Raw genomic sequence first — 10,037 nt, 5'->3', positions numbered from 1 at the left:
ATTAACTATACCGGATAAAAGTTGTCCACTTTTGCAAAATAAAGGATTTTCAAGCAAACACCGAACTTGATACCAGTGAGTAAGAGGTTCTGTAGGAGCAGTACTTAGCCATACTTGTTGCGTAGACCCAATGAATGCTACATCAAACCAAAATGCTAGTCCATGACAAGTGCCACTTTCAAGAATATGAAAATCCACATTAATTTCTAAAAAATATATAATTTATATTACATATATGAACACGGTAATATACTTTTAATAATTGAAAAAATCAAACACTCTTTGCAATACTAAAAAATGTATTTTAGTAATAGTTTGAATTTAAATCCCAATTGTGGGAATAGTTTCTGTTAATATATGAAAAAAATATCAATTTAATCTGAGTTTTTTTAATTCTAATCACCCAATGTTATATATTTATTCAAATAATTTATTTGTGTATATTAAAATTTACAATTTATTTATTGATGTATATTACTTTTGTTGCCTTGCTTTGAATTGAACGAAACACTACATTCATCCTTTCCCTCACTATATAGGTATTTAATTAATATTGAATCGTCATTGTAACTTGATTACTAGTATATGTTCCATACATTTAAAGTATCCAATATTTGTCAAAAACAGCAATACATTTTTATAAAATAGAAGATTAAACTAAAGTTAGGAAATTAAAGTCTTTACAAATAATTTTATTTGTCAAAATAATCTAGAATGAATAAATGATGCTACCTTATATATAAAAATTTGTATTATTATATACAATTATAATTATAATATTAATATATTTACAATTAAAAATATCTTTCTAATGGAATTTTAAAAAATCGCTGTACTTTCATAATTTAATAACTAAACAATTTACATACAACAAAAATATAAATTATTTTCAGTAATTTTTAAGCCACATAATTTCAAAAAAAAAAAATTTATATTCACCACTATTGCAATATTAAAGAATAAAAATAACAATTTTCACCGAAAATTGTATATATTTATTAACATAAATCAATAATCAGTAAAATTATCATGTATTATTGCTAAGTAACTATTTCTGCAGAAAACAATTGATACTAATGAATTTTGTAACAAAATTTATTTATTGTATTCGTATATTCTCCCTGTATAACATTTTCAAGAGGAAAAGATTAATGATTGAATCGAAAATTCAAATTACACAAAATGATTTATCTATGTATAATTGATTATTGATACCAGACCTGATTAATTAAAAATTATTCATAAAAACTCTAAGTTATATTCGTAAACACAACTCGATTGTATACAATGAATGTTACAACAAAATTTATGCGGAAGTAAAATTAAATTAAAATTAGAATATAAATTGATAGTATTGTATAATGACAGTAATAATAATGTAGTGAAATACTTGCAATAATTTACAATAAAAATTAATAATAACGAAAATAATCATGTTAATCATGGATTAAACTTTTTAACACTGAATAGTTCAAAGTATAATACGTAATTTTATTAGGAATTATAAAAATTTTATATTAATTTTATTAATTCCATTGCCCTTTATTTATAAATTCGTTCGTTCATCTCAGATGAATTTTATAAATTTTGATTGTAATTTAATATTAATTATTGTCAACATTTTTTAGTAAAAACAGTTCAATAGTAATAAACCTAAATATGAAATTTAGACAATTTAATAATGCTATTTATATACACATATTTGGAATAAAAAAATACAAGAAAACTTTTCTATGAAATTTTTTTTTTTTAATTTTCCTTATGGATAAATTTGTAAATATTAATATATTTCATACTATTTTTAAAATATTGAATATTAAATATTCATAATTAAGCTAAAGAATTAATATATAATTTAGTTACAAAAATATTTGACCGTGATATAATGAATAGCTTCTGAAAGTTCTGAAGTGAAAATAAATATAAATGAAAACATATTTCTAATATAATTAAGTATGGTATTTCATTACATTATAAAGAAAGAATTGCTAAGGCAATTCATTATTTGCACGAGATTTCTTGTTACTGTATTTTACTAAAACGTAAAGCCTATTTCATATACTGACTTAGTGTATTACTTTTATATGATACCTAGTTTCAATGTCGGTTATTTAATGTGTCAATTGCATAACACGTTTAAAATATCCACAATTAGAGCAATATGTAAAAAAAGCTAAAAAGGTTAATAAAAAGGAAGCGGTACTCTGTAAGGAAGAATAAAGTAATTTTGTGATTCACTAGTACGTTTTTGAACTTCAATAAAGGTGTATTATATCAATGGCTAACACATACTTAATTATTTTATTAAATTTAATGGTGTGATGAATATACCATAAAACTAAGTTAAATGATTGACTGTAAGCAAATTTTTCCATAGCATTTACAAAAGAAATGTGAGTCCATTTACCGTTTTTAATTTTTACACGCACTGTATGTTTTGATCTTCGTTCTTCCTCAATTCTTTCTAAATTCTATCTTTTCTTATCTTATTTTACTAGTTGTACACCAATAAGTCTGTCATCTTTTATTATTATTATATATATATATATATATATATACTTATCGCTACAAATATAAATATAATTATGATTTATATAATTTTTTTTCTATTATTCATGCTAATGTTATTGCTTTCCTTTAAAATTATCCTGCCGAGAGACTAATCCACTGAACTATTGAATTGGCAGTTCGAGTCATAAAACAAACCCTTAATAATAGAACAGTATTTCATTCAGATTTTTTTTTTAATTTCAAGATAAATTTATCAAAAACTATTTACACTAATAATATTAATAGATATGAATTCTAATTAAAACTAATTTATTGATTTATATTAATTTAATAAAATTCTATATATAAAACAAGATTTACCTTTTGTTAGCAATTAAATTAACTATACTGGATAATTGTTATTGTTATTGTATTGTTGTTGATTGTTGAAAATTGTTTAATGTTTTATAAAATCATGTAAGCTTCACTATTAAAATAATTCTATTCTGTATCGAAATAAAAATTTAAATAAGATATCGTTGTTTATTATTTCATATTATTTTTACATATATTATATTTTGCAGGCTGATAACGAAACTATAGTAGCAGGGATGAGTAATGGTATGATATCTATTAGGCAACGAGAAAAAGACATTAAAAAAAAACTTTTGAATCAGAAAAAATTATCTTATAGATATACTGGTGCAAGTTTACATTGTATCGATTTTGATATGTACGTACACGAAGTACCTAAAGAGGTAATGGGGAAACATGATACATGTTTAAGAAAATTTCAATATTCAAAAGCACTCGATTACGTATTAATGAATTATATTGTAAAAAAAAGTCCTCATACTACGGTTGCGCTTTTTCAAGAACTAATTCGTCGTCAAGGTATTATTCAAGCATTAGCTGGTCGAAATGGAAAATCTCTTGTTCATATTTTGAGATTTATTATTCGTCAAATTGGTAATATACGATTTGGACGAGTGTTATTACATATTGCAAATACTATTATGGGTAAGTATAAATCAAAAATTTTTGTTAAATGTAATATAAAGTCAGAAAATTCAAATCTTTTAGATATATATGGAGATAGATTAGATGAATTAAATTTAGAATCACAAGTAATGTTTGAACACCTTGCACAAAAATTAAAAGAAGAACAAGCATTAATATTATCGCTAATAGAACTACAAGGGTCATTAGAAATGATGCTTTCTGCAGCAGAAACAATAATTATTCCCGAAGTCAAACATTTATATAATTTTGCACCATCAATAACTGCACAGAAACATATAATTTTAAACATAGTATAATGCTTTATTTTATAAATAATATTTTCTTTTTTTTACAATTCATTAAAATAGTTCCAAACATATTCTACTTTTATACTATTTAATTTTTTTCCAAGAATTACAAGAAGATTCAAAAGGTATGATCCATCCAATTGGTATTGCTGATCCATTATTGTTAATATATGTATCCCATAACATTCTGAAATAATAAAAAATTAAGAAGACTAAATTTATGAAAACTTGCTATATAATGTATTAACCTTAATATTACAAAATTTTGTATTTCATAGTTAATGTATATTTTTTCTTTGAATAAAACCACTTCCCAATCTTGATATAAATTTTTTGTACGTTTTAACACTTTTTCTTCATTACCAGTTCTTATCATAAGATTTAACCCTTTTTCTTCTAGAAAATATTCTCTGTCTAATGTTGTCCATTGTTCCATTAATTTGACTAAAAATTGAATTAATAAAAAAATTATACAGATAAAATAAAAATAAAAATATATATACCAATTATATTATTAAAAACTTTATCAGCTTCAATGGCAATTACTTCTCCCCTTTTCCTTGCAATGGTGACTTTAACTTTTCTTAAATTTTCCAACTCTCTTAAAATTATAAGAAATTTTTTAACGTCACTACGATTAGTTCTAACATCTGATAGAACTATGTCTGCATTTTTATGCAATACATTTTTTTCCTTTTCTTCGTCAATTTCATTTTGTTTCAATTTCATCCAGTTGTCGACATTAATTTCCAAACGATTTTTCCTTTTATCTGCATATATTCTTTTTAAAATCCATTTATTTTTTTCTTTTTTTCTTTTTAATTTATTTAATGTACTTGATTGTTTCAATGATAACTTTTTCTTATTAATAGATTGTGACTTATTAGATTTAATTATCTCTAATAATATTGTTATGTCTCTTTTAAGATTCTCACAAAAATTTAATTTATTCCAATCAAATGAATCATTTTTTAATGCATTACTTAATTCATTTAATTGTTTGTTTAAACAACACGTTTTGATAATAGCAGTTTTAATGTTTGCTTTATTTATATGTTTATTAATTTTCACACTGTAACTATTTTCTGTTTCTGTAATAAAATTTTTCAAAAAAATTTCATCATATTTTCTAATTTTTATTATTGGTGTTGAAAACATTATATATTAATACAATACTAAGTCTTTAAATGTACTTTACTTGATTTTGTTATAAAATATTAGTTATATAGATTTTTAACAATATTTAAAATATTAAATAAAAATTGTCTTAATATTGTCATTTAAATTCATTAGTATCAGTTAGAATAATTTACTAATCAGTTGTTATATTTTAAAGGCGAATTGTCATATAATATAAAATTGGTATTCAAAATATGGGATAATTTTCCATTTATTAGTTAAATATTACATAATTGAACTATTATTTACAAATTTAAAACTTCCTTCAGAAGTTGCGTTTCAGATTCTTTTAAAACTTTTTCACCTTCTAAGTACTCATCATTTTCTTTTAAATCCTGTTCAGATTCAATAAACTGTTTTAATTCTTCAAATGCCTTAAGTAATCTACGTTGACAGTCAGGTATCATCATAAGTGATTCTTGTAATACTTCTTCTTGTTTCTTAATTAAATGTCCATCTTTACCTAAAAAGTATTTGTATAGTATTGAGTGGTATAAACTTTAAGAACAAAATTATGTCGATCATCCAATTTAAAATAAACCTTATAATTCAACATTTAAAATAATTATTTAAATTCATTTAAACAAATTGACAACAGGTATTATTTATTTTAAAATTCCCACTTAATAAATTAAATTTTTGCATATATTGTTACATAAATTATTTCGTAAAATGAGCATTTTAATTTTAAATTAAAACTATATTTAATATAAAATAGAATCTATCATAATTACAAATTTATATAATTTAAGTTTAAAGAGAATTCTATGTGCAAATATAAAAATTTAAAATTAAACATTTGATTTCATTAATATTTTTATTAATTATTTTAATATAAGTGTTTATTTATTGTAATAGTGAAAGATAATTAATATCAAAATATCTGAACATAAAATCATATATGACCATAATTTTTTAAAACTTCTATTTTAATTATTTTTTACGCGTGTCGATAAATAGTAACTGCATCTATTTTACAAAGTAAAATATGTAAGATATATACAGAAACTATATTCTTTTATTTAATTAAATAAAAATTATTATCCTTATTAAAGTTTTTTATTATTGTAACGATGAATGGTTGTTAGAAATATATTTATATATTTGAAGAATTGAGACATACATATTTGTTAAAAGTAAAAATTTTGCAATATAATCTGTATCTATATATATATACATACATATAGCACTTCATATAAACAAAAAATAGTTCTCAAATAAATGATACAATATTATAATTAACAATAGTATAGATAATTTAAAATTTAAATATTTAATTAATTCAAAAAATAGAAATTCTTGAATTTTTACTTGGTTGAAAATTATACAATAAAAAATATTAACAAATGAAAAAACGAATTTTTAAAACGATGCTATTAACATTGATAGAATTATGTATTTCGAAGAAAAAATATTTTGAATATTTAATGACGTATTTATTTTGATAATAGTATCAAACTGAAACGAAATAAAAGTAAATAAAAATTAATTTTTTCATTATTATTAGTATTTTTTGTACTTTTAACTCAATAACAACAGAATATTTTTTGAAAATATTGTTAAAATAAATGTTAATACAAGAAATATAAACATAAATTTATTATACTGAGTATTTATTTATTTTAAGTTACATTTTTTGAATTTCACTTATTATAAAAAAGGTTACTTTTTTAATATATGACTTTAATTATGAGAAGGCGCTCTAATTTGTTCCAACATTTATCTTAATATACAATTAACAGTGTATCATATTATTTTTATTCTGTATTCTAAATAATAAAATATATTTTACATAAATTTCTTTCATATTAATCTTTAAAATAATTTTAATTTTTACATAAAATGTTAATTAAATTGAATTTTTCAATCAGTTTTTAATCAGCTTGTATTCATCTTACGCCAAAAACAAAAACTAACTTATATTATAGTTTGTTTAATTTGAAAATCATATTTGTATATGAACATTAGTGAATTATAGTGAATGTTTCTCACAATTTCTTCAAATAGTGAACTATTAAATATGGATAAAATGAAAATATAAAAAAGATTTGTGTCTGGACTTCATTCAAATTTGATTAAGCAAAAATACTTTTATATGTTGCATATATATTAATACAGTAAAAGTTATAAGCTTAAATTTTATTTTTTTTAAATTATTGAGTACCTCACAGTTTATTTTAACTTTTCGCATTACCTTAAGAAACTATGTTATAGAGTGCACTGAATATTATAAGGAATAAATGTAGTATGAAATACACTGCCATTAAAAATTGTAAATTATAATTAATTTAATATTAATTATTTTTCATAAGGAACTCTGTATCAAAATATACTGTAACCTACTATCAATTTATTATAATAATACTTATAAAAATAAGTTGTTTGTTCATGTTTGCTTTAATTTGAAACATTAATTTTATTATCACGAAAAACCTTATTTAAAATAAATTTAAATTAAGTATAAAATTAAATTATAAATTATAACATAAAAAATACAATAAAATATTGTATGAATTAAATAAAATAAGTTACTTCAATTAAATGTTTCACCCTATGGTGTTGCATTATAAGTAATATTTCAAGACCTTTTATAAAATCAACAAATAAATACTATAATAATTCTAAGCAACCATTTTTAAATTTTTCGAATAAATATGAAATACTTTTATATATGTCAATACATTTTCTAATATAACAATTAAAAATACATTTATATATAATTTATAAGTCTCATTGGAATAATACAAAACTGATAATTATTTTTATTTAATTAATCAACATATTAACAATGAAATACTGTTTATTATATATCTATTTATTTATAATTTTGTTAAATTGAAAATAATAAACTGGATTAGTCCATATTATTATTAGATATTAAATACATATTCTATATAAAATATTATATAAAAAACAAAACGTGCTATATTAATAAATAAACCATAAAATTGATGTAATGAAATTATTTCTAATATGTTATATATAACAACAGTTGAATAAAAATTATGTACGTAATTAATATTTTAAATAATAAATCAAATTACTGTGTTATATAATATATATCATAGTAATGTATATATTATATTAGAAATTTACTTTTCAACTTAAATTATAAATTTATTAATAATAATAAAAAAAATAATTAATAATCATATCTATAATTGTAATTTTTATGAAATTGCTATGATTAAATTTCAATTTCATGACAAACTGTCACATAAAAATATGATTTTATGTGAATTTAATATGAATTGAATAAAATATGAATTTAATAAAAAATTTTATTATTAATTCTAAATCATATTTCATTATTTCATTTCAAAACATAAAAAAATAAAAACTATGTATAATAATTAAATTAAAATTAATATACAAATCTATTAATATGTAGTATTGTTTATCCAATTACAAATCCCTTACAAGCCCATATAAATTTCGAAATAAATAAAAAATTAATATGCTAAATATTATATTTAATAATTATTTTTTTTTATATATCAAGAAGTCATTAAATCTATTCAAACTAATAAATTTTTCAAATATAATTTCTATTTTAAAGGTAAAATTAAAGGATTTAAACATCAATTTTGTATAATGATTTTTCTTTAAAAAAAAATTATGAAACAAATATATTTTAAAAAATCCAAATAAACCATATTTATTAATTATAACCTACTACGTACAAGGTTTATTTTTACATGAGCAGCTCACCTTGCTCTTTAAATTTTTCTATTCTTTCTTGTTGTTGTACTGCTTCTTTTTCATACGTGATTTTTTCTTTAGCCAGTCGCTTCACAACTCCAGTTTTTATTCGAAGTATTCGTAATCTAGAATCTGACATGATATAATAAAAATTAATTCTAATTAAGTTAACTATTCAAAACTTTATGAAAAACAAAAAAATTTACAATTTTTGGACAAAAACTGGAACTATATATATATATATATATTTATATAAGAATTACGTAGTAATGAAAGTGACAAATATATTCATTAAAGACATGCGCAAAAGAAAGTTTAAAATTATATAAATATATAAATTATTATATATACATATTACGTCAAATAAATATACTATATGTATAATAAAAATATGAATAATACATGAGTGCCTTGTTTATATCAGAAAAATTAATTTTTATTAATTTAACTTAAAATATACTTTATTTCAAAAGTATTTGGATAAAATTAATATTGTAATAAAAATAATTAATATATGCATATAAAACTATTGTTTAAATTTACATATGAAACTTAACTAAAAAATGAATTATTTTCATATGACTTTCTTTTTACATCGAAATGTAAAAAATATATGTATAATGTAATGTACATTTATAATTATTGATACAAATGATATTTTATTAACATTAATATCTATGTGTAAACAAAATAGGTAAGCCTATACCTGAAAAGCTATTTTATTATTAAAATGACCTTAAATACACATTTTTAATTTAAATTTATTTACTTCTATAAATTAAAATACAATATCGTATATTTTAATGTATTAAAAACAAACAAAATTAATTTTTTATTTCAAAATTTATAAATCACACCGATTTTAGATATTATATATCATTATAATCAATATGAATTAGAACACTCTCAATAGCTATATCAGGTATTTTTCATTTTAGATAACTTCTCCATAAAAAACGTAATGAGGTAGATGAAGATGTGAGAGATATTATTTTGATGATTTCTAAGTTAATTTTCAATATATAAAGCGCATAGTTGCGTTGGATTAAATTTATAGATGTTTTGAATACACAATTAATTATATTTTATAAAAACTATGAACCAATAAATTTGTTATTATTATTATTAACGTTACTAATTATAATATTAACTAATTATTATTAACCAAGAAAATGCTTGTAATATATATTCCATGATGATCTCAATAAAAATAAATATATAATATACTATTTCAGACAGACTTATAAATTGTAATTGGATTTCATTAGTGTTGCATTTTCCCAAGAAATGCTACTGGTCGTTGATTACAAAAAAAGGTGCATACATATTTGATTGATACATTATTATAATTGAGTC

General features: G+C 20.1%; 2 protein-coding genes across 2 annotated transcripts; one reads left to right on the top strand and one right to left on the bottom strand.

Moving 5' to 3' along the window:
• Nucleotides 1–3,079: 3,079 nt before the first annotated feature.
• On the top strand, nt 3,080–3,931 carry LOC105365845 (U3 small nucleolar RNA-associated protein 15 homolog). The gene is made up of 3 exons (XM_011504103.1): nt 3,080–3,510; nt 3,574–3,803; nt 3,905–3,931. The coding sequence occupies exons 1-3, from the start codon at nt 3,102–3,104 to the stop codon at nt 3,929–3,931; spliced, it is 666 nt and encodes a 221-aa protein (XP_011502405.1). The 5' UTR covers nt 3,080–3,101.
• LOC105365814 (tubulin-specific chaperone A) lies at nt 3,854–8,884 on the bottom strand. The gene is made up of 4 exons (XM_011504072.1): nt 8,691–8,884; nt 5,284–5,442; nt 4,060–4,244; nt 3,854–3,987 (listed from the first exon to the last, which is right to left on the bottom strand). The coding sequence occupies exons 1-4, from the start codon at nt 8,818–8,820 to the stop codon at nt 3,964–3,966; spliced, it is 498 nt and encodes a 165-aa protein (XP_011502374.1). The 5' UTR covers nt 8,821–8,884; the 3' UTR covers nt 3,854–3,963.
• Nucleotides 8,885–10,037: the final 1,153 nt, after the last annotated feature.

The sequence above is a fragment of the Ceratosolen solmsi genome, unplaced genomic scaffold (assembly GCF_000503995.2).
Source record: "Ceratosolen solmsi marchali unplaced genomic scaffold, CerSol_1.0 scaffold26, whole genome shotgun sequence".
NCBI classification, from domain to species: domain Eukaryota; kingdom Metazoa; phylum Arthropoda; class Insecta; order Hymenoptera; family Agaonidae; genus Ceratosolen; species Ceratosolen solmsi.
This window is presented reverse-complemented; position numbering and strand designations above follow the sequence as displayed.

What these genes read in the sequence shown, in the direction of transcription:
- LOC105365845 (XM_011504103.1), top strand. Translation starts at nt 3,102, where the DNA reads ATGAGTAATGGTATGATATCTATTAGGCAACGAGAAAAAGACATTAAA. An exon ending in TATTGCAAATACTATTATGG is followed by an intron (nt 3,511 to 3,573) that starts GTAAGTATAAAT and finishes CAAATCTTTTAG; the next exon opens with ATATATATGGAGATAGATTA. An exon ending in AACATATAATTTTAAACATA is followed by an intron (nt 3,804 to 3,904) that starts GTATAATGCTTT and finishes TTTTTTTCCAAG; the next exon opens with AATTACAAGAAGATTCAAAA.
- LOC105365814 (XM_011504072.1), bottom strand. Translation starts at nt 8,820, where the DNA reads ATGTCAGATTCTAGATTACGAATACTTCGAATAAAAACTGGAGTTGTG. An exon ending in AGAAAAATTTAAAGAGCAAG is followed by an intron (nt 5,443 to 8,690) that starts GTGAGCTGCTCA and finishes AATACTTTTTAG; the next exon opens with GTAAAGATGGACATTTAATT. An exon ending in ACTATGAAATACAAAATTTT is followed by an intron (nt 3,988 to 4,059) that starts GTAATATTAAGG and finishes TTATTATTTCAG; the next exon opens with AATGTTATGGGATACATATA.